This window comes from Hyperolius riggenbachi, chromosome 5 (genome assembly GCF_040937935.1).
Source record: "Hyperolius riggenbachi isolate aHypRig1 chromosome 5, aHypRig1.pri, whole genome shotgun sequence".
In the NCBI taxonomy this organism is placed as follows: Eukaryota; Metazoa; Chordata; class Amphibia; order Anura; family Hyperoliidae; genus Hyperolius; species Hyperolius riggenbachi.
In genome coordinates, this window is record NC_090650.1 from 126,294,926 (window position 1) to 126,320,474 (window position 25,549).

Here is a 25,549-nt window from a genome sequence, read left to right on the forward strand (position 1 = left end):
AGCTGCCCTCTCTCGCTCTTCTGCTCAGCTTGTGCCTCAGACAATACAGCAGTGGCAGTAATCTAAACCATGTGCCTGTCCTGTCCTCTCCTTACTATAAGATCTGAGTTATGGTGGTCATACATGGTACAATATATTGAAAGGATAGTTTAGGCAGTTCCCTTATACTACATAGAATTGGTAAGATTGGATGAAAAAAATGTACCATGTATGGCCACCATTAGATAAGAGTAAGTCTGGGAGTAAAATTCAGAACCTCGGCAAACAGTACAGTGACTTTGCCATTGTACTCTATCATTTGTCTTTTATCAGCAAATGTGAAGTGAGATTCAGATTTTGTACCAAACTCACATATTGTGCACAAATACTGCTGTTTAAGTTTTCCCAATAGCAATGTGTTATTCCTTAGTGTGTTTCTCCCAAAATAAGACAACCCTGAAAATAAGCCCTAGCACATGTTTTGGAGCAAAAATTAATATAAGACACCGTCTTATTTTCGGGAAAACACGGGTAGCTGTTGTAAATTCTTAAGTTTTTTGTACATGTAGAAGAAATTATTTTCAATCGAATATGCAACATTTCTCCTCAGCCGAAAGATTACAAATGTTACTTCACCTGTCCTGACGTCCTCTTTCTAGGTGGGTGATCACTCTGCGCCCCCCCCCCCAATTTACAAATGTGCACAGCCACTTGCTGGTGTATTTTCAATACTAATCATGTCTGTGCAATTACCTTAGCACTACACTACTGCTGTTCACAGGCACCTAATCCTGGGCACTTTGCTGTTTAGCTTAACACCAAGAGAATTCCTAAGTTTGACTATGCAGAACAGACGTTTTCTGTGTATTTCTGAAGTGGGTACACAATGAGCCTGATTCACTATTCGGTGCTAACCTAGTTAGCACGCCTTAAGGCTTTGGGCGTGCTAACTAGGGTGCTAAGTAGTTAGCACGCACCAAGCTGAATAAGATCGCGCGCAAAGTATCGCGCACAAAACTGCACGCGAGCCCGGTGCGTATGAAATGTCGCATCCAATGCGCGGTTTTGTTTCGCGCGCACCAGGCTATGCACGCGATATTTTGCGCCCGAGTGCTAATTAGTACACGCAGAGTTTGTTTAGGCGTGATACAGGGCTTTTCACAGGCGTGCTAACAGTTAGCACCGTTTTGTGAATCAAGCCTAATGTTAGAGGTGAATGATACCAGAATATGCATATTTATGGCCATTATCTACTCCTCCTCTTTTCACTTTCAAAGTGTTAGGACTGTCAGTGACTGTACTGTTAAAAAAATACTGATCCAGGCACCTTGAAAATTAACATTCAGCAATATAATATACAGCATATGAATGACAGAGTAAACTGGTCATCTGTACTCTACTCAGACCATTTTTCCATTAATGAAATTCTTGCACAAGGGTCATCCAGGAAGTAATAGCTGTTTGCTTTCATTTGTCCCACAAGGTATTCTTTTAGAGTAATTTTATCTTGCATCAGTCAGATTAATCTCTCCCCTCCGTCACGTTATTGCAGAGTGACAGTATCTGTTTGTTCAGTAGCATTAACATGAAGCTCCCCCCTCAATTCCTCCAACCCAGGTGAGGCGTGTGATACTACTAGGACAAAGGAAAGACTGTAAAATGATATGATAAATGCTTAAATAAAGGAGGGTATTATGTGGAGAAATAATCAGTAGATACAGTGGCCCATGTGCAATTTACTTTGTCTCTTCGGTGTTCTCTTAGGTGATATTTTCACACTTATTCAATAAAGTTACGTACTAAAAAAAAAACAGAAAAAAAAAGGCTCTGGATCCCTTAGAGCAGGCTTTCTCAACCAGGGTTCCCTGGAACCCCAGGGTTCCTTGAGGACTCTGCAGGGGTTCCTTGGCATTTTACCCCATCATGAGGGAAGTATAATAGAGAACATTATAATAGGTGGTACTGTAAAAAGAAGCACTAAATTGGGGGTCAGAATAATAATGAGCACAGCTTAATGAGTGGCAGTGTAATAGAAGGTAGTGAAGTTAACAGCCTAACCTACTTTTAAAGACCACGCCTCCTGAGAAATAAATGCAGGGGTTCCTCGAGATCCAAAACTAATTTGCAGGGTTCCTCCAGGGTAAAAAGGTCGAGAAAGGCTGCCTTAGAGCGTTCCTGGCCCTCTCTGTGTCTCCTCCTTCCACCACCGGGCCCCATGAGTAGGTAACTTTTTTTTTTCCCTCCAGGTGGTTACAGGTAGCCTTTAATTACATTTATCTACAGCAGACAGGCTCTATCTAGAGAGTGGTCTTTCTATTTGGCTTTTGAATAACAAAATTCCTTAATGGAAAGCTTTGGGTATAGCCATTCTACACAAGTCCCACCCTTTGAAAGTTTGGAATAGATCTGAAAAACAATAAAATATTTCCTACAGCAAAACCATTTTATTCCTTTTTAGGTATCAAGACACTAGAGAGAGATTGCTCCGAAAGCAAAACCATTTAGGTGTGAGATCTTGAGGTAGAGTTCACATACTCTGCCACTTAGTGAGTATTGTGTGGAATTTTATTACATCACGGCTTCTTACACCTAGTTTGGACACTTTTTATATCAAGCACCTAATAAAAATTGATTTTATATTGTACAATATCACTATAGCATCACAATGGTCAACTGAGAAAAAACAAAGCTCAAACTTTAAATACAATATAATGCAAGTTTTGTTTATAAACCTGGAGATCATCATACCTTGCTAAAGACCCTCATTAACTCAGGTAATGCCGACTGCAAGCCTGAAGAGACCACATGTTCAAACACTTTGATGATGATTTCTACTGAGGGCTAAAAGAAAAATTTAAAAGTTTAAGTCTTTTGAAAACATCCCTCCGTTCAGTTTCTGCTGGATTTCTGTGAAAGTGGTTGAATTCTTATGACATTTTTGTCTAAAACTTACTGAAATATGTCAAGCAGTGGTCTAATATACATTTTGCGTACAATAAAAGTTTCAAACGCAAAATCATGTCAAAAAAATAAATCACATTTTCCCTTTCTGCCATGCCACAATTACCCCTCTCTCTTCAGCTTTCTGGCAGTTCTTTGCATGCTTTGTGGCGCATTAAAATTTGCATTCATATGCAAATTTTCAAATGCATGTTTCCAAAGAATGCGAAATGCAAAAAGAGTATGCAAACATTTGCACATTAACACAAATTTTAATGCAAAAAATGGAACCCTGCCATAGAACTGTTGACTAGCCTCACCTGTCCATACCATTTTCAGCTATTTTCCCTGGACGAGTTAGGCTCATCCATACTGCCTAGGACAGGGCTGTGGAGTCGGAGTCGTGGAGTCGGGCAATTTTGGGTGCCTGGAGTCGGAGTCGGGAAAAAATGCACCGACTCCGACTCCTAATGAATTTGTAACTGTAATTAAAATAGAAAATATGATAAAATGTTCTATTTCTCAGATAATAGTAATTAAAAATAATGTATATATACAGTAATAGCTATGCTTAGTCCACAAAAATGAAATAAACCAATCAAAATTAGTTACTTGTGCTGCTTCAATAAAGCAGTCCCCGTATTTTTAAGGTCAGATATACATATCTGATTGTGACTGTATATATGATGTGTACACAGGAATCTCTTATATATACTAAATAACATCTATGCTGTAAGAATAAAGCCTGATGTGTAGCTGTGTCACTAATAGAGATGGTCAACGAGATGGAAATAATTCTGCATTGATGCTGATTTATGCAAATGTATGCACTCCCTTTGCTGATGAAATCAAATAATTTGATATGTTATTAAAATTTGGTTTGGTGACTACAAATTAAAGTGTAACTGAGACGGATGAAAAGTAAAGTTTTATACATACCTGGGGCTTCCTCCAGCCCCCTTCAGGCTAATCAGTGCCTCGCTGTCCTCCACCACCCGGATCTTCTGCTATGAGTCCTGGTAATTCAGCCAGTTAGCGCTGTCCGGCCGCATGCCGCTCCCACAGCCAGGAACATTCTGCACCTGCGCAATAGTGCTGCACAGGTGTAGTATGCTCCTGGCGGCGGAGTGTGTGCATGCGCACTACGCCTGACTGGCTCAAGTACCTGGACTCATAGCAGAAGATCCAGGTGGTGGAGGAGGACAACGAGGGACTGATTATCCTGAAGGCGGCTGGAGGAAGCCCCAGGTATGTATAAAACTTTAATTTCATCTGTCTCAGGTTTACTTTGTTACACAGTAGTACTATACTCTACATATGCACTCCCCCAGAGCTGCAGGGAATCCACTGAGAATGCTGTGCACATTGAACACAGAGGTGTTGTCTGTCACCCATAAACCTTGTTCAGATTGTGCATGAAGAATGTGTAATAGAGGAAGAATCTCCTTATTCCCCTGCAGAGTACCTGCACATCACTCTTACATGTACCCAGAGTTACATTGCCTAGGGCCTGATAGATGTTCTTTGTTCCGGTTTGTACCTTTTACAAGTACTCTTACCAAGGACTAGTTTTAGTCTAAAGGGAATAAATATAGTAGTCTACATATCCTTCTCACTTCAATCGACTTGTAAAATTCCTAAGCGTTGGCAGTTAAGAGACGAATTTCATGTTACATACTTTTAATCAACAAAATTGTAATATGCAAATTAGAGGAGTCGGAGTCGTGGAGTCGGTGGAATCCTAAACTGAGGAGTCGGAGTCGGTGGATTTTTGGACCGACTCCACAGCCCTGGCCTAGGAGGCTATAGAAGGAATGCAGGCTTAGCAAAAGAAGGCTTGCCTCACACAAAAGCTGACATTTGGATCAGGGGCGTAACTAAGCCCCACCGGGCCCCCCTGCAGAATTTCAGGGCGGGCCCCGCTCGCTCGGAAGCGGAAGTGACGTCAGCCGCTAGAGCGAGAAGGCGGCGATGGAACGCAAGGAAGAAGGTATGTATCCTGCCGCCGCTGCTGCTCGCTGCCCACACAGGTTCACTAGCTGGAGGGGAGCGCAGAGGGGAGAGCCCCGAGGTGAGGGAAAGGGGGGAACTTCCCCTCTCCCCGCCGACTGTGGGCAAGGCTTTCCCCTCATGCTGCCACCCCTCCAGCCCCCCAAAACGGCCCCGAGCGGGCCCCAGGGGGGGCCGGGCCCCCCCGCGGGCGCAGGCGCTGCAGGGCCTATTGTTACGCCCCTGATTTGGATTATTAAGCAATCAAATGGGATTATTTAGATTTTTGCATTCCTGACAAATTATTATTTTAAGATAACAAATCTTGTTACAAATGTGTGCGTAGTGGAAAGAGAGTGTACTTGTAGTTTATTACTCGATTGCAACAATCCTCCTGAATTCCTAACCAGACTGAAAATGGAAGAGATTTCAAGCTAAGTGACAATATTTCAGTAATCCAGCATAGGGCGCTCAACAAGGGTCAGATATAAAATAATGATAATACACAGTTACACTATTTCATACTGCAGACATAAAACAATGTTCCTCCATCTTTGACTGAATTCAAAGCATCAAAAGTCCATATTAAATGTCCTTAAATATACTGGTGATACTTTCAAATTCCTCTGTCTGAATACTTCACAGCCTTCATGCAGCAATAGTAACAGTATACGCTCACCAAATTGTATGGCTGACCAGGTTAGGATCAGCAGTATGCGCCTTTGCCCTTGCCAGTTCACAGGGATCCTGCAACTGTTTCTCCCTCAATCTTCAAGACTCCATGCATGCAAAACAAGATTTAAAACGCAATAGTGTAATACTGTAAAGCTTAAGCATAAACTATGCCACCAGTCCTCCCCAGTTTCACTGCAGGCACCCAGTGTGCCACCACCGAGCAGTCACTAAGCCTCTCACCAGATTCTATTGCCAACCCAGCACAGATCAGCAAACAGCGCTTGATATACAGTACACGTTGATTTCCTCCAGCAACACAGGTCCTAAGATTCAAACAGCAGCTTGATATAGTGTAAATACGCCTTTCTTTTAAAAGAATTAAAGGATACCAGAACCGGAAGGTTCTGGTAAAAATGATAGCTGCAGTGTGTGGGGCGTAAAAAGTATATACCGACCGCTCTTCCTGCCCCCCTCTGTCTGCCGCCGTTAGTGTAATATACATGTCGGTGACCCGGCGACTTGCTTTACCTTTGTCCCGATATACTGCGCCCTGTCACGTGACGCTTGGTTTAGTGAAGCGCACACGCAGCCCAGAGGAGACGGAGGGATCAGCGTGCCTCTGAGCCGCTCACTATGCGCCAGCCAGAAGTGAAGAGGGGAGGACATACTGCGCACACCGGCCGCAGTATGTCCGGGACAAAGGTCAAGCAAGTCGCCGCGACACCGGCATGTATATTACACTAATGGCAGCAGACAGAGGTGGGCAGGAGGAGCAGACGGTATGTACTTTTTACCCCCCACACACTGCAGCTATCATTTTTACCAGAACCTTGCAGCTCTGGTGTTCTTTAAAAGTAGTACACTTACAAATTTCCAGTTTCTATGCACATATACAAAAGATTACTCCTGGGCTTGTCCAGCATCTCCACCGCTCCTTTGGCTCCGCCCAACTAGTTTCGTCGAATGTAAGGAATATTTTTTCTGATGAAACAATTTAAAATAAAGTCATGATATTTTAATATTGATCACCTGCGCTCCTTTTTGCAATAAGTTGTTAGTCAGTGGAGTTAAGGGGTATACCACTGTAATTAAGGTAGCAGCAGGTGGGAGGATTAATTTATAGCGTTTACAATATATTACTCAAGAGAAGCAGCGTCATTTAATTTTTATATTAGTTTCGTCGAGTGGCTCATCAGGGGCTTGGCCAATCAGAGCTTGGAGACACTATGTTCCTTCCCCCTGTCACATGATCAGGTGCTTCAGCTAGATTTATTGGCCGCTTAGACATACAGCGGCTCTTACTGGTTACAACGGAGCCTGCTCAGACTACATTCCCCATAATCCTTATGGCCGCTCTGGCATACAACGACTTCTATTGGTTAGAATGGGTCCTGCTCAGATTACATTCCCCATAATCCTATGATTCTCTAATCTACCAACAAACGGCTTTGTGAAAGAAATATGTGAAAAAACTACATCTCCCACAGTTCCACTGGTTAAATGGCGTTCTGATATACAGCGGCTAGCAGTGGTCAAAAAAATCCTTCTTTAATATACAGCGGCTCCTCTTTCACTCCATACACCTATTAATTCCCATGGAGTGCCATGCCGCTATGCACGCCGCTGTTTGAGTCTTAGGACCTGTGTTGCTGGAGGAAATCAACGTGTACTGTATATCAAGCTCTGTTTGCTGATCTGTGCTGGGTTGGCAATAGAATCTGGTGAGAGGCTTAGTGACTGCTCGGTGGTGGCACACTGGGTGCCTGCAGTGAACCCGGGGAGCACTAGTGGCATTGTGTATGCTTAAGCTTTACAGTATTACACTATTGCGTCTCAAATCTTGTTTTTCATGCATAGAGTCTTGAAGATTGAGGGAGAAACAGTTGCAGGATCCCTGTGAACTGGCAAGGCCAGAGGCACATACTGCTGATTCTAACCTGGTCAGCCATACAATCTGGTGAGCGTATACTGTTACTATTGATGCATGAAGGCTGTGAAGTATTCAGACAGAGGACATTTAATATGGGCTTTTGATGCTTTGGATTCAGTCAAAGATGGAGGAACATTGTTGTATGTGTACAGTATGAAATAGTGTAACTGTGTATTATTATTTTATATCTGACCCTTGTTGAGCGTCCTGTGCTGGATTACAGTATTTTGTTTTAAAGTGGTATACACACATATAACCGGCATGATCCATTCGACTGAGAAGATTAATTTACATAGTTTACTTGTTAATAAGTTGAGGAGCGCACTTTGTGGGTTCATATATTTCTATTTTAAAGGAACACTGTAGGGTGGTCGGGGGAAAATGAGTTGAACTTAAAGGAAAACTTAAGTCAAAAAAAAAAATGACATTTACTCACCTGGGGCATCCCTCAGCACCCCGAAGCTGGATGGTGCCCTCGCAGCCCCGCTCCGATCGTCCTGTCCCCGCCGGCGGCTACTTCCGGTTCGGCGACAGCCGCCGACAGGCTGGGAACGCGGCTGTTTTTCCGCGTTCCCAGCCGCTGCTATCACCCTCTATGCTGCTATAGCGTATATATATATAGCAGCATAGAGGGTGATAGCAGCGGCTGGGAACGCGGAAAAACAGCCGCGTTCCCAGCCTGTCGGCGGCTGTCGCCGAACCGGAAGTAGCCGCCGGCGGGGACAGGACGATCGGAGCGGGGCTGCGAGGGCACCATCCAGCTTCGGGGTGCTGAGGGATGCCCCAGGTGAGTAAATGTCATTTTTTTTTTTGACTTAAGTTTTCCTTTAAACAGGGTTTCTAATGGTCCCCCGCAGACATCCTGTGCCTGCGCAACCACTCACCGATGCTCCGGCCCCACCTCCGGTGCACTTCTGGAATTTCAGACTTTAAAGTCTGAAAAACACAGCGCCTGCGTTGCCGTGTCCTCGCTCCCACTGATGTCACCAGGAGCGTACTGCGCAGTCACAGACCATACTGGGCCTGCGCAGTACGCGCCTGGTGACATCAGCGGTTTTCAGACTTTAAAGTCTGAAATTCCAGAAGTGAACCGGAGGCGGGACCGGAGCATCGGTGAGTGGCTGCGTGAGCACAGGATGTCTGCGGGGGACCATTAGAAGCCCCAGGTAAGTTCAACTTATTTTCCCCCGACCCCCCTACAGTGTGTTCCTATAGGCTGCTTTCACAGTGGGACGTTACAGGCGCACGTTAGAGCAGCCTGTAACGCAGCCCACCTCACAGTAATGAAAAATCAATGGGCTGTTCACAGTGCCCACGTTGCGTTACATTGTAACGCAAGACGTCAAGCCAACGTACTGCATGCAGTACTTTAGATGCGACTGCTTGCACATGCTCAGTAATGTTGGGGAGGAGGGGAGAGCGGCCAGGCACATGGCTAATTAATATTCACTGCACTTTGTGACGTGTGCAGTGTTTACTTCCCGGAGCGGCTGCTCTGTGCGGCGATTGGCTGGCGGGACCACGTGATGCCGCATGCGTCCAAGAGTACACATCACGGCATCACGGACACCAGAGTGAGCTGCACAACGCGGCTCACTCTGACGTCCACATCGAAGAGCATAACGTACCCTAAAACGCAACGTCTTGGTGTGAAAGTAGCCTTAAGTGACAATTAGAATTCCTATTATTGTTACTTAGCTTGAAATCTTTTCCATTTTTAGGTAGAGCTAGAATATTTGTAAACATTTTACTGCTGTTCTTCTCTGCATCTTCCTGGTGGCTTTTTGTATCAGAGGCATAGAAAGTGAGGTGAATTTTCAATAAGGCATAACAAGACAACAGAAATCCATAAACTTAGAGTTTTAACCATTCCCTATTCTATTCAAAAACTAAAAAACAGAAAGGAATAAATAGTTCAGAACTGTAAAATAAACTTAAAATTTATAGAGAGTATAGATACTACCATTGCTATTCCCTTACCAGACCACAACTACTGGATTTCATAGAGAAAGAGGTACGCCTATATTCACAAAACAGTTCAGAATACATTTCTTCTGAAGGAGGGTAACTTACTTGTAGACCAGGGATGTCAAACCGGTCCTACGAGGGCCGAGGTCCTCACACATTTTTGACACAGCTCAAACTAATTGGGTCTGAATCAGAAAAGGTGTGATCCATCAGGTAGAACACATTCCTCTCTTTCTCAGTCCATCCTAAACACTGGCATGAATCTGGCCCTTCAGGCCAGGATTTCGACACGTGTTCTAGACTGAATAAAAGGATAATATCTGGGATAGGATGAAATACAAGCAGACTCACAATCCTTACTAACAACGTACTGGTCGACTAATGAAGGGGGTGAACCACTTCCTACAATAAATACTTGTTTCCTGGGTATTACCCTTTATACAGCCAGCAGGTAAGTTAACCTCCTTCTTGAGAATGTTATTTTTTATATTTCATGAGGTAATGTACCTTTTTCCCAAGTGCATGAATGTACTCATTCCCCTTGGGCCCCAAGGTTCCTACCAAGGACCTTTCCCCTTCTTTTCCAGAAGACATCTGCTAAAGTCCCTTTTAGCTTTTAGAGTGTTACCTGTGGATACTTTGACAGCAAATTGTGGGCGGACAGTCTGAAAATTGAAATACCTCCTGAATACTGTACAATAGTTGCCTAAGCATGAACAAGAACCAAACGATTGTGCATTCCATTTTACACTCACTTCATGTTATCCAAGGTAATACACTAGATGAGGCCCCCTAATGTTGAAAATCAGCTTACTTGGGCTTTAATGCTGGGCATAGACTATGCGTTTTCTCCTTATCAATCGAGCCGCTGATGGCTCGATTGATAATATCCGACAGGTCCGATGACCCGCCGGATCGATTCCCAGCTCGATCCCCGCGGGCGGACAATATCTGGGAATCGAGCGGAAGATAAGGAGGCGCCCGCGGGGACGAGCGCGAATCGATTCGGACCGCCGCGGAGATGCGCGGGAGTCGATCAGATCGCATCGTCTATGCCCAGTATAAGGCACCACATGCAAGATCTTTTAAACACAGACTTATCCCTAGGTTTTTTGTTAAATTAACCTCTCCCCCTGTCTGCCTAACTTAACTTTGCCCCCCAGCTCTTCCAAATGTAACTCAAAATGTTCTTGCATTTACAGATCACCTGTCCACATTCAGAAACCTATTCTGGATAAAAAAAAAAATCCTCAGGTACTTTCTCTAAGAAACTGGCTAGTTTTTAAAGAGACTCTGAAGGCTTTTTCTTCCCTTATTCTCTCATACCAGCTTGTTAAGAGTTAATGCCTAAGTGAAATCGCCACATACCCTCGGCAGATGACAGATTTATAGCTGAGCATTAGCCCTGCAAAGCTGGGCTCGCAGGGCTTTACTTCCTCAATGAGGTAAAGCTTAGGCTGTAGCTCTGCCTCCTCCGCAGTCAATATCTGCGGATCGCCGCCTCTCCCCACCCCTCTCAGTCTTCTTTCTCTGAGAGGGGCAGGGAGGAGGCGGAGATTGATTGCAGAGAGGCAGAGCTACAGCTCAAAGCTCAGCCTCTCCAGGAAGAAAAGCCCTGCGAGCCAGGGCAGCATGAGCTGCGACCTGCAAAGTCATAAAACTTTGCAGGTCGCTTTCTAGGTAATAAATCAGCCATCTCCCGCGGGGATGCGGCGATTTAACTCTGGCATTAACGCTTAACAGGCTGATATGAGAAGATCAGTGAAAAAAGACTTCAGAGTCTCTTTAACAACTAACTTTTTAGTACAGCACAGGTGCACCAAACCTATAACTCACAGCACAAGATGCCTGACCTTTTCTGAGCTTAAACAGCAGGAGACCATTGAGAGTGCCTACCTTAGAAAAACAATGAACAAAGGACCCAGTATACTGCAACTGGATACTAGATTAAAAAAAAAGGTTGCTCATTGCATTCCTGTGGTCAGAAGTGTACTATGCAAAATGCTCCTGGGCCGCCTATGCGCAGAACCCTGCAACTGAAGAACTTAACAGGCCGGCTAGCGGAGGATAGAGGAGGCCCAGGAGGATGGCGAGAAGTGGACTGCCTGAAGGGGGCTAGAGGAAGGCCCAGATATGTTACATAGTTATTTTGGTTGAAAAAAGACATACGTCCATCGAGTTCAACCAGTATAAAGTACAACACCAGCCTGCTCCCTGAAATATCCCTGTTGATCCAGAGGAAGGCGAAAAAACCCTTACAAGGCATGGTCCATTCCAGACTCCAGAAGGCAATCAGATAAAATCCCTGGATCAACATCATTAGGCATTACCTAGTAATTGTAGCCATGGATGCCTTTCAATGCAAGGAAAGCATCTAAGCCCCCTTTAAATGTAGGTATAGAGTTTGCCATAACGACTTCCTGAGGCAATGCATTCCACATTTTAATCACTCTTACTGTAAAGAACCCTTTCCTAAATAAATGGCTAAATAGTTTTTCCTCCATGCGCAGATCATGTCCTCTAGTCCTTTGAGAAGGCCTAGGGACAAAAAGCTCATCCGCCAAGCTATTATATTGCCCTCTGATGTATTTATACATGTTAATTAGATCCCCTCTAAGGCGTCTTTTCTCTAGACTAAATAAACCCAGTTTATCTAACCTTTCTTGGTAAGTGAGACCTTCCATCCCACGTATCAATTTTGTTGCTCGTCTCTGCACCTGCTCTAAAACTGCAATATCTTTTTTGTAATGTGGTGCCCAGAACTGAATTCCATATTCCAGATGTGGCCTTACTAGAGTGTTAAACAGGGGCAATATTATGCTAGCATCTCGAGTTTTTATTTCCCTTTTAATGCATCCCAAAATGTTGTTAGCTTTAGCTGCAGCGGCTTGGCATTGAGTACGATTATTTAACTTGTTGTCGATGTGTACTCCTAAATCCTTCTCCAAGTCTGATGTCCCCAACTGTATCCTATTTATTTTGTATGGTGCTAGACCATTGGTACGACCAAAATGCATGACTTTACATTTTTCTACATTGAATTTCATCTGCCATGTATGTGCCCATATAGCCATCCTATCCAGATCCTGTTGCAATATGACACTATCTTCCTGAGAGTTGATGATTCTGCACAATTTTGTATCATATGCAAAAATAGCAACATTGCTCGCTACTGCATCTACTAGGTCATTAATAAATAAATTGAAGAGCACTGGACCCAGAACAGACCCCTGTGGTACCCCACTGCTAACAGTCTCCCATTTTGAGTACGAGCCATTGACCATAACTCTTTGTTTTCTGTCCATTAGCCAGTTTCCTATCCATACACACAGACTCTTCCCCAGTCCTTGAATCCTCAAATTTTGCACCAGACTTTTCTGGGGAACAGTGTCGAAGGCCTTTGCAAAGTCCAAGTATATCACATCTACAGCATTTCCAATATCCATATTAGCATTCACTACCTCATAATAGCTGAGCAGGTTAGTCAAACAGGACCTGTCTTTAGTAAAGCCATGTTGATGCTGAGAAATAAGATTATTTTCTACTATGAAGTCATGTATAGTATCTCTTAGTAACCCCTCAAATAGTTTGCATACAACTGATGTTAAGCTCCCACTGGGACTCTGCCAGTTGCAAAAGAGTCACAAAAGATAAGATAAAGGGGTTTATCTATAACTGAACTTAATTCCCTTCGGACCCGAGGATGCATGCCATCCAGGCCAGGTGCCTTGTCTATTTGTAATTTATTTAGTCTTGCCTTCACTTCTTCCTGCGTTAAGTATTTATTATTACAGTTAGAAGATTGAGACTCTTCTGCCTCTGTAATTTGCAACAGTGCTGTTTCCTTTGTGAAGACAGAAGCAAAGAAAGCATTTAATAACTCTGCCTTACCTTGGTCATCCACCATTGGGTTCCCACCCTCATCCTTTAGGAGTCCTATACATTCAACCTTTCTTTTTTTAGAGTTGATGTACTTGTAAAACTTCTTTGGGTTAGATTTGATATCCCTAGCGATTTGATTTTCAGCTTCGATCTTTGCCAGCCTACTTTCTTTTTTACAATTTTTATTGCACTCCTTATAATTGCTTAGTGCAGCCTCGGCCCCCTCCTGTTTTAGGACCTTATAGGCATTCTTTTTCCTCTTCATTTTATCTTTAACCTTTCTATTCATCCATAGAGGCCTTTTTTTATTCCTCGATATTTTGTTTCCATATGGGATATACATACTACAATATTGATTGAGTATAAGTTTAAAGCTTGCCATTTCCCTTCCGTGTCCTCCCCTTGTAGTACATTATCCCATATGTATACTTTTTTTTTTTTTTTACACCTTTTTGTAATTACACTTTATTCCCTTTACAAGATAGACACAGAACATTTATATTGCGCTTCTCTCCTGTTGGACTCAAAGCGCCAGAGCTGCAGCCAATAGGGCACTGAATAGGTGCAGGCTTACTGAACAGGAAGAGCACAGATTCAAACTCTGGTCTCCTGTCAGAGCCCTTAACCAGTGCACTATCCAGCTAAAACATTCAATCTTTAGGCCCCTTACTTACATGCTACACATTGAACAAATACCAGTGGTAACGTGAACCTGACCGTTCAATTCCTCAGTGTACTTACTACAATGTTCGCCCTAGTTGCAGTTTTCAAAAGTTGAAAAGCATCAGTCCACCAACTGTACTTAAGCGACCGGATAAGAAGAGCCCTGAAAACCTCTTCCTCATAGTTCATTCTGCGTGGATATTGTCTGTAGTATTCGGTGAATACCACAACTAAAATAGTAAAAACAACAAATAAAATTATATTCAGATTTTTACACTTATATTCACAAAAGCCCTTAATATCTAAATGTTTTTCACCATCATACCAGCCCTCCATCCAAAGATACAGTATATAGCCAGGCACAATTTTATTGTGAAAAGACAAACAACAGAAGACTAACCTACTATGAAACAAAGCACTGCTCTCTTGTCCAGTGGTCTACACCTACCACTAGATGTTAGGTCTACAGAGAGCTTAAAACTGAACTACAGATACTACAAACACCATCTAAAATAAATGCTCTGTACTTCCTGAAGCAGAAAACACTCAGAAATGCAAAACTAGACCGCTGTAAATCAATATGACTTAAAGTGTACCAGAGCGGTGGTAAAAATAAGATTTGATACTCACTCGCGGCTTCCTCCAGCAGCATAAACATGTCCCAGTCCCACGCTCTCCTTCCGAGGTCTGGCTCAGTCGCGGCAGTCTAAGTCTACTGCGCATGCATAGGAGGTCCGCGCATGCGCAGAAGACCCAGATCGGACCCGACTGAGCCAGTTACCGGGGCTGATTGTGGCTGAACAGCAGACCGCGGGAAGAACGGCGTGGGGCTCGGACGTGTTTATGCTACTGGAGAAAGCCGCGGGTGAGTATCAAATCTTTTTACCACAGCTCTGGTAAAAACACTGTACAATTTTCAATTTTCCCATTCAACCAAATCCTGCTAGAACTCAATGCCAACATGCTTGCCTGATCGATCCTTAGATCGACTTTCATCCAAAATGTATCAAATTGGACGATCCTACCGGACGGAAGATGTTAATTGGTGGTAGGTCTGGAGCGGTGGCAGATTGACAGCCCATAGCATTTGATACATCATAAAAACAAATGCTGCGGTTCAACAGATTTTTTTTTTTGTAGCAGATTTCATGCTGATGTCTATTAGAAATCTATGTGCAGTGTGGAAGAATCCAGTCAGATCCCTCTCTGATTATGATCTGAGAGGGATCCATCTTCTTGCCACATCAAGTAGTGCATGGCTAGCCCTTATACTTACTTGCACGTTTTAATATTGGCAAGGTATGGTGAGCTATCATCCTACGCAGCAAATCCATGCACAACTAGAAAACAGAAAAAAGCATGTGTGTTAGTAAAATTAAAGCAGTATATCTCATGTGCCTTGACATACCCTGCAGATCAACCCCATTCTCGAATCCTATGCATTCATATTCAGATTTCTTAACTACTTGCCAACCGCTTCACGCCGACGGGCGTGGCCGCAGCCCCAGGACCGCCTAAGGCCGATCGGCACAAGGTCCTGCGGTGCCGTCTAATTACTCCGTACAGCGCTGCGATCTAAGGCAGCGCTGTACTGGGGACAGCCGTGTGACACGGCTGTCCCCTCTGTAGCTGTGGAAGTGATCCGCTGTCATAGGCTGAAGCCTATGACTGCCGATCACGGTGATTGGCTGGTGGGGGGAGGGAGTAAAAAAAAAAAAATAGTCAAATGTATTTATAAAATAATCAGATATTTGTAAAAAAAACAAAAAACACATCTGGGGGGCGATCAGACCCCACCAAAAGAAAGCTCTGTTGGTGGGGAGAAAAGGGGGGGGAGAGAATCACTTGTGTGCTGAGTCGGACGGCACAGCAGCGAGGCCTTAAAGCTGCAGTGGCCTATTTGTTAAAAAATGGCCTGGTCTTTAGGGGGGTTTAACACTGCGGTCCTCAAGTGGCTGAAGGACAACCGAGGTGACATGTGACATGAAGAGATAGACATGTGTTATGTACAGTGACTAGTACACAAATAACTATGCTGTGTTCCTTTTTTTTTCTCTACCCAAAAAAGTTAAACATCAGGTATATAAGTGACAGTTTCTGCCCGGGTTGGACTGGATCAGACTATAGCATAACCCTCACTGATAAGTGGTTACAGCTAAAAACACTTTACTGTCAGTAAATGGCTTCTGAGAGCAGGAAAGATATAGAAAGGGTCAATAATTCATAACTTTTAGCTCTGGCATACTTTCATGAATGTGTCATTGAGCACAGACAGTGAAACAGTAAAAACTAGATTTAAATATAAAATAAAACTGTGGGGAATCTCTAAAAAAGTCATTATAGGAGTAGGATGACAGATACAATTGTTTATCACATCAGCTTATTTTCACCTCGTATATCCTTTAATGTTTGTACCAATTTCATCTTCTAAGCAGTGTTTTCAACTTACAGAGCCTTGCTATTGGCTCCTCGCAGTGTTGGAAAATATCAGCACTGTGAGGTTTACAGCATAGCTAACTATCCCATTATTATTCTTTTTTATTGCATTTATGAAGCACCAACATATTACGCTGCACAATAGATAAGTGGGGTTAACATACAAGGTAAACGAACAAGATATTCTTAACCTGAATCTGTCCACAAGTCGAAACACTGCACGGCCCAAATGCTGGTTTGTGTGAAACAGCCGTCAGGCTACTTGTGCCCACACCCACTGAGTAGTCTCTGCACAATTGGTATGTGACTCTCCATTACTCTTATCCACTTTTTTTTTCACATGTTGATTGGTTGACATAACCCGCAATTCATGCAGCAGTGCCAGGAGATCTTTCTTCTACCGCATTACATTCAAACCTCCTGTGTATCCCTTTTGGCCTAGGGCACCCTGCAGCCAAACCAAGCACTTTTTGCCTCACACAACACATGCTGTATATTGTAGTGCCGACCCTTATTTTTCCTTTGTATTGTATAAGTCAAAACACTGTCATCCCCTGTGCCTCCAATGCCCCCCTCTGCCCACTACTGTGTTACCTCTGTAACCTTGTGCCCTCAATGTGCTGCAGCAAAATGTTATTCTACCGGTTTAAAAAACAACATTTTACATTTTCAGGTAATTCGTATTGTCAGTTTGGTGTTCGTAAGTCGGGGACTACTTGTTCTTAAAAAGTCCAGTTGAGTTTTCCATCATTTTAAAAACATTTGCCTGCCTTGCTTATTTTACTACCCTATGACCACGCACTCTTCTCACCTCCTATTCATTCACCATGTCAATGGAACCCAAAACTCACACAGCAATGAACTCTTAAAGAAAACCTACAATCAAATATGCAACTCTGGAAGCTATGATGGGCAAAAATTACACAGCAGCTAAATTGAATGGGAGTTAAATGGGATGTTAGAGTAAAGAGGGATAAAACCCAACATTTCCATCATAAGGTGGCATGACAGTGAATTGGTGTAAGAGTCGGGGGAAAATATAACAAGTAAAAGCAGTCTAATATGGAGGAAAGAGGTAGATTTACTTCCAATGAAGAAACCTCATAAATAGTTAACAATTTACTGAATTTTTAACGTATTTTGCAGGTATACAACCCAGCTACATCCAGTAACAATAACAATAACATTTATATAGCGCTTTTCTCCCTGGGGACTCAAAGCGCTGTGACCCTGCATTATGCAGTCTCAAAGGCTAGGGAAAAGGTGAGTTTTTAGCCTTTTTTTTAAAGCTGTCCAGAGAAGGAACCTCTCGTACTGATTGTGGAAGTGAGTTCCATAGAGTAGGGGCTGCATAGGAAAAGGCCCGAGTACCAAATGTTAAGTGTATCCTGGGAATAACCAGCTTCATCTAGTTGGCAGAGCGGAGGGTGCGTGGAGTAAAGTTCCAATAGATCCGCTATGTATTTGGGTCCCATGTGGTGTAGAGCCTTGAATGTCAGCAGGCACATCTTAAAATTGATTCTCCATTTTACTGGCAACCAGTGAAGAGTTTGCAGCACTGGGGTGATGTGTGAGCTGCGGGGGGGGGGGGGCATTGGCTAGGAGTCTGGCTGCAGCATTCTGTACTAGCTGTAAGGGGCGCGGGACCTTATCTGTAGATCCGATGAACAGGGCATTGCAGTAGTCTAGGCGGGAGGATACAAATGCATGAACCAGGGCAGGTAGGTCTTCAGCTGGGATAAGGTGTTTGATTTTCGCTATATTTCTTAGATGGAAGAAGGAAGACTTGATGACAGCTGATACCTGCTACCTGCGTTTTAGATTTCCATCCAGGATTACCCCAAGGTTTCGCACAGAGTCTTTATACTGTACAGTATCTCCCCCAATTGCTAGTTTGAGGTGGTAAGCGTCTTGAACTTTATCCATCATGTGTGGACCACCTACCACCAACACCTCTGTTTTGTCAGAGTTCAGCCTCAGCCAGCTGGTGTTCATCCAATTTTGTAAATCCACTAGACACGCATTTATGGATGTAGCCCCCCCCCCCCCCCAAAAAAAAGCCGAATAGCGAGGTATGGGACCAGCATTATCGAGGCTCAATAAATTGTTTCTCATCGGTACTTCCTTCACCATCCTTAAAGAGACCCAGAGACTAACTAACAATCAGTTTTATACATACCTGGGAATTCCTCCAGCCCCATCAGCCTGGATCGCTCCCACGCCGCCGTCCTCCGCTGCCTCTGTCCGCCTGTACCGGGTCCCGTAATTTCGGCCAGTAGACGCAAGCGCAGTGCGCTCCCTCCGGTACGCAGGCACATGCGTAAAGACCCGGAGGTAGCCCCTGTGCATGCGGAAGACTGGTCACGTCCGGCAGGAAGTGATAGAGGCAGCGGAGGACAGAGGCGTGGGAGCGATCCAGGCTTATGGGGCTTGAGGAAGCCCCAGGTATGTATAAAATCTTTTCCTATTTTTCTAGTAGCTTTGTCTCTGGTTCCCTTTCAAGAGTAACTGTTATGCTGGGAATACATGGTTCGTTTGTGGCGGTCAATTCTCCTCTCGATCATTTTTGCCGCTCGGTTCTGCAGTTGATTCTCTTATCTTCCGCTCGCTTTAATCTTTTTCCATTCACTTCTATCAGAAATCGAGCAGCAAAAGGATCAAAAGGGAGATCGGACATGTCGGAAATTCTCTATTGAACCATCTAATCACCTCAACAACGAACCGTGTATTCCCAGCATTATGCTGGGAATAAACGGTTCGTTTTTGAGGCGATTAGAAGTGAGGTGATTGAGCCTGATTGGCTGAAGTTTCTTTCACTCCCATTTTCCCCTCCAACACCTTTTTTAGTTTCTAACTGGCCAATATTTCTTGTGTTGAGAAGCTGAGAAAGTGACTCAGTTGAAATCCAATCCATACAAATAAACCAGATCTGCAAAGTCACACAATGATTTGTGACGATGCACTTCTTACTGCAGAGCTGTGTGGGAGTGTCTGAAGACTGGGAAGAGGTTGGGCAAGCATACTAAATCAGAAAGAGGAAACAGAATAAAAAAGGAAATAACATCAGGGTTGGCTTCAGGCATAGGGATTCCAAAATGGAAACTGACAAACAGAATTTTCTTTATTTACTATATAAAGCTCACCAAAATCAAAATGTGGACAGTGCAATGCATATGTTAAGTACAGCAAGTATTTATCTACTAATATGTGTTTTTTTTCTGAGACAGTATGGCTAACAGCTCCTCTTTAACTATACTTATCAGCACCTGCTGTGTCAATAATCGGAGAGAACCACTGCTTTAAAGTGAACCTCCGGACTAAAAATCTACTCAGCAGAACTGAAAAGGCTTGGCGTTTCTTTAACAGTTTCACAGCATCAGAACTTTGTTTTTCTTACCAAAGCATCATTTTTAGCTGCATTTTTAGCTAAGCTCCACCCATCAAAGAAAAGGGGCTTTTTTTCCCTGATGCTGTGCAGAGCATGATGGGATTTCCTATGCTATTCACGTTGCCTAGCAACTGGGAGAGGTGCTCAGGACACAGGACAGTTGGAACTGTGTCTCATGCTCCCTGTCACCTCCTTTCAACCAAAAAGATGGCTGCCATCATGAAATCAAACATTTGCCTGTTCTTTTAAAACAGTGTGGGTCAGAGATTATATTACCTATCTATTTTATTTAACATAAATAATGTAACTTAATGACAATATGTTTGTTTAGGCTGAAGTTCCTCTTTAACAAATTATAAGACTAGCAGGATAACAAAAGCACAACACTGCATGCCATTTTTTTTAATTTACAAAAAACTAAGGTGGAGCCTATTCATTTAGTCCATTAGAAACATTGCATGGTCAGAAACATGAAAAAAGGGAAGTTTTTACAGATCACAAACAATATCAGTGCACAGCGTTGGGGTTTCTGATGAAGTCAAAATGTGAGACAAAGCTTTTCTCCCCTCTTCTTAAAGGGAACATTAACTGAGAGGGATATGGGTGTTTCCTTTTAAACAATACCAGTTACCTGTCAGTCCTGCTGATCTCTTAGGCTGCAGCAGTGGCTGAATCACATACCTGAAACGAGCATGCAGCTAATCCAGTCTGACTTCAGTCAGAGCACCTGATCTGCATGCTTGTTCAGGGGCTGTGGCTGAAAGTATTAGAGATGCAGGAGAGTCAGGCTACTGGTATTATTTTAAAAGGCAAAATCCATATCCTCAGTTTAGATTCCTTTTAACAATAACAGCTTACCTTTTCATCCCCCTCTTTAGGACCGTGGATATACATACAAGACTTTTTAAAGCATTCATATGGAGGGTTGTAGAAAAATGCGCAATATCCATTTGGAATCCAGGGCTGCCACGGAGGTCTGCGATGCTGGATAAAATATAAAGTATATAAGATAGATGCAACACAAATATACAATTTATTGCTTCAACTGAAACATAATTTGAGGTGAAAAGTAGCAGAATTCATCTAACTTCAGTCTTGAAAACTTAAAGGGACACCGAGCAGTGCAGAAACTATGGAAAGATGCATATCTTTTTAAAGCTCTCTTTCTCCTCTTTCCAATGATATATAAACCGCCACTCTACGCCATTTAGTTTTCGCTATTTTCGTAATTGAAATTGTCGTGGCCGCGATTTTGATCGCGAAAATAGAGAAAACTAAAAGGCGTAGGGCCGTGGTTTAGGTATCGCCAGAAAGAGGAGAAAGAGAGCTTTAAAATGATATCCATCTTTCCATAGTTATATTGTATTACACAGGACGACTTTTTCCTAAAGTCAGCAGCTCCATTCAGCAGAAAAAGTTGCCCTGTGTAATACAATGTAACTATGGAAAGCTGGATATCATTTTAAAGCTCTCTTTCTCCTCTTTCTGGCGACACCTAAATCATCGCCCTACGCCTTTTAGTTTTCTCTATTTTCGCGATCGAAGTCGCGGCCGCAGCAATTTCAATCGTGAAAATAGCGAAAACTAAAAAGCATAGAGTGGCGGTTTATATATCATTGGAAAGAGGAGAAAGAGAGCTTTAAAATGATATGCATCTTTCCATAGTTTCTGCAGTGCTCGGAGTCCCTTTAAGAGCACTGGCAGTTTAGGTCAAAAAGGTTAGGTAAAACTTCAGCTTATTGAATTTATTTTCTTGATTTCTTTTTTTTAATAATTAGCAATTAAAAGACAACATATTTTTACAATATTCATTTATAAATCATTTGGTCAAGGTTTGCCCATTGTGAAATCTTACCTCACCCTGATTTACGTTCTTAAATTTCTTAGCGAGGAGATGGTCATTTGAGAAGTACAAAGGAAATAATATGATTGAATGCTGAATGTTTCAGTTCAAATCTAATGAAGAATAAAGCACTCTTGACGTAAGAGGGATATGAAGGCGGACCTATTTATTTCTTTTTAACCACTTTAGCCTTCAGTCGTTTTTCACCTTATGCATCCAAGCAATTTTCACCTACCATTCATTCGCCAATAACTACTTATCACAATGAATTGATATAGACTTTTTCCCGCCACTAATTAGCCTTTCTTTGGGTGGTACATTTTGCTAAGAATTATTTTTTCTAAATGCATTTTAACGGGAATATTAAGAAAAAAAAGTGGAAAAAAAATCCTTATTTCTCAGATTTCGGCCATTATATGTTTAACTCCTACACAACCACCGCATCGTGTATTTACGCCCCCTGAAGAATGCTTCACAACCAGGGGCGTAAATACACATATCCGCGTTTACCTCGCCGCTCACAATCGCCGCAGTTCCGATGTTAAGGTGATCAAAGACTGGGAATAGCTTGTTCCCATCCCGATCGATGTCCCCGCGATTAATGAAAAGCCGGCATTTCATTCACGTAAACAGATACATGAACTACTTCTGAGTACGGTTTACTGTACTCTGAAGTTAAGTGTAGTGCCATCTTGTGGCCAAAAAGTAAAATGCACTCAATCATACATACACATACACTTTATAAATAGTTATACATACGTTTTATTACATTTTAACTCATTACACTCCTACCCTATAGTTACCCAAATAAAACAAATATAAAAGATAATTTTAAAAAACATGTTTTATTTTATTTTATTAAAAAATGGATTTGGGTATTTTTTGGAGTGAGGGGGTAAACATTTACATTTAAATGTAATTAATGTTATTTATTTAAAAAAAATGCATGTAGATGTAGTTTTACTATTTGGCCACAAGATGACCAGTCAATTTTTTTTAGTCCTGTAAGCGAGCGCTCTCGTTTCCAGGAAGTGAAGACGGAAAACTTTTTCTCTCTCTTTTGAAAGATCTCGGCTTCTGAAAGAAGCCATTGGTCTTTCTAATGGGGACTTAGATCAATGTGTTCCCATTCATTGATCTTCAAGTTAACGGGCAGCGGCATGGGAGCGCGCGGTCGAAAGTGGTTAAGCAATGTTTATTGCCTGGCTGTCCTGCTAATCATCTGCCTCTAACACCCTAAAGCCCTGTACACACAATATGAAACTTTGCCAAGAATCCAGTGCATGTACAGCAGCCCCTGACCCCTCTCAGGCATCATCGATCTGCCTGGTGGATTGCTTCAGCCGGCAGGCAGCCAAGAGCATTGTTCTCTCCACTTTCCCCACAGCATGATGTCACGCCCCCCCTGCAGCTTTTTTCCCCTCACATAGGAACAGAACTTTTTATTAGCTTGCAAGCTAACAACATCAGTCAATCTCAGCCCAGCCAAGTCTCCCAAGGGATCGGGTACTGATAGGCAGTCCCTGAACAAGCATGCAGATCAGGTGCTCCGACTCAGGTCGGACTAGATTAGCCACATGCGTGTTTCAGGTGTGTGATTCAAACACTAATGAAGCCAGAAAGATCAGCAGGACCTCTAGCATCTGGTACATTCTACAAGGATACAAATATGGCAGCCACTATATTCCTCTCACTTTAGGTGCTCTTTAATTAAATGTGATGTGGTAAAGTAAATGTTTTTGGTATCAGGAAGTATCCATGGCATGTATGATCTGTATGCAAGCTTAAATTAGAGCCAATAAACCTCGGCATTTAAATGAAACAGTTCTAAGTGCAGCAAACGGATTAAAAAAATGTTTGTGTGTGTGGGAGCTGAAAACTGTTGCAATTTACTAGAGACAATAAAAAGCTTTAAACCTACATTTCTTGGTACAACATAAGACTGTGGCATTTCAGGAAATAGGCTAAATGCCCATACACACGTCCGTTTTTTGCGAACAACGGGTCGTTTGAACATCCCGTCGTTCGCCCGCTAAATCGGGCATGTGTACAGACTGTCGTTCACGTGATAAGAGTGAGTTTGAGCGATCCACCTGGCAGATCGCTCAAACTCACTCTTATCACGCGAACGACAGTCTGTACACATGCCCAATTTAGCGGGCGAACAACTGAACGACGGGACGTTCAAACGACCCGTCGTTTGCAAAAAACGGATGTGTGTATGGGCCTTAAGACAGCTCCATGTCACTAGATGGACCAGGAGGTCCTCAGGCTATCTAGTGACGTGGAGCCGCCTAAGTCTATTTGCTCTTGTGATTGCAGGATCATTTAATACTCCTGTCATATATATTATTGCTTACAGAAGAGCTTGAGGGAGCTAAAAGCAGGCTGGTGCCATTGCAATTATGCCATTTAGGCTTCGTACACACTATAGGTGTTGCTGTGTGCATTTCGGAACCATGTATAGTGTGGGACACGCAGGACCATCTGATTTTCAGACTACATGCACTGCACAGCAGTACAATATGCTATCACACTGCTGCATGCATTGTTTTGGGGGGCAAAGTGCAAGCACTGACTCGGGGATCGGCAGTGCAACACATGGCAGCGCAGATGGTGGGGGATTGCACTCCGATCGCACACCCATCTGTGTTGAGAAATGTGAATGATGCCTTAGTCCATCTTCTCATGGGGGATTTGCAGGTTTTATTTTTAAAAGCATATACTGAATGCAAGCTGTTCAGTCAATCTGCCAAAATGACACACGGAATCAAGTAAGGAGTCTGGCCAGCATTTCTTGAAATTAAAGGAACACTATCGATTTTTTATGCTGTATGTTAGGGCACACATTACCACAAGAACTAGGAGCAATTTCTTTCTTCACACAGCTCTGCCTCTCTGCTGTAAGTTCATCCTGTCAGTTCCAGATACAAGAAATGTCGAGCTCTGCAGGACTAGACCATGTTCCTGCACAGGGGGGTTGCCATCAACTCAGTGTATAGTTTATTAATCACCTTGCTGAAAGAATCCTATGCAGATGGTGGTAAGGGGTTAAGAATCCTGCAATGTGGGTTTGTCTTCACTTCTCTGACTGTTTACAAAGGCTTTTATTAGTATGTCTCGCCCTCCAAGCATGGACAGCACACAGCAGCCTAGGAAGTAGATGCAGCCAGGAGTGTAATGCAGGAGGAGTGTATACATATCTCCATGACTGCTAGTTATATTATAGCAACAGGCTACCTGTTGCCTCTTCAGATCAGCCTCCTCCTCAGACTCTCCTGCATGTTCTGACACAGTGAAGTATATTTGTGAGCCGTGTGAGGAATGAAAATCAATTTAAAGCAGAGAAAGAGAACTGGGTGAATAAAGTGACCCTAGCACTGGTGCTAATGTATACCCTAATATAGAGCATAAATAAAAAAAGGTTTTAATTGATCATGTTCCTTTAAGTCTGTGGCTAGCACTGCACCTTTAGTTCAACAGTCTCCACTTTCTGCCTATTTCCTTCCTGCTCTGAATGTAAGAAAGGCATTTCAACTTCCCTCATGACCTCCCCAATTTGCTTATAAAAAGCCATGTATATCTCTCATGTGCAGTGAGAATTTTAAATGGCTCTTTTGTATAACGGCACATCTCAGAAGATGATAGAGTCAGGTGATCAACACCCTCATGGAGAAACTGGCTATCGCCTCCTTTCAGCTTCCTTTTCAGTCTTTAATGGTGGTGAAGATTTGTGAGTAAAGTTAAATGCTTTATTTTTCCTCACTAAAAAAGACAGGGAGTTAAGACTGTTGGTCTCTCTCCCTGACTACCTCAGGAAGACGATTATGGGATAGTAGGAGCTTAGACAACAGCC

The 25,549-nt window shown here is 43.0% G+C and overlaps 1 protein-coding gene across 1 annotated transcript in view; it reads right to left on the reverse strand.

Moving 5' to 3' along the window:
- The window catches only part of TOPAZ1 (testis and ovary specific TOPAZ 1), a 239,064-nt gene that overhangs the window by 113,955 nt on the left and 99,560 nt on the right, over positions 1-25,549 (reverse strand). Inside the window, 4 exon segments of the mRNA XM_068236234.1 lie at positions 2,728-2,820; positions 14,105-14,256; positions 15,303-15,366; positions 20,709-20,834. Of these exon segments, the coding sequence (XP_068092335.1) occupies positions 2,728-2,820; positions 14,105-14,256; positions 15,303-15,366; positions 20,709-20,834 (435 nt within the window).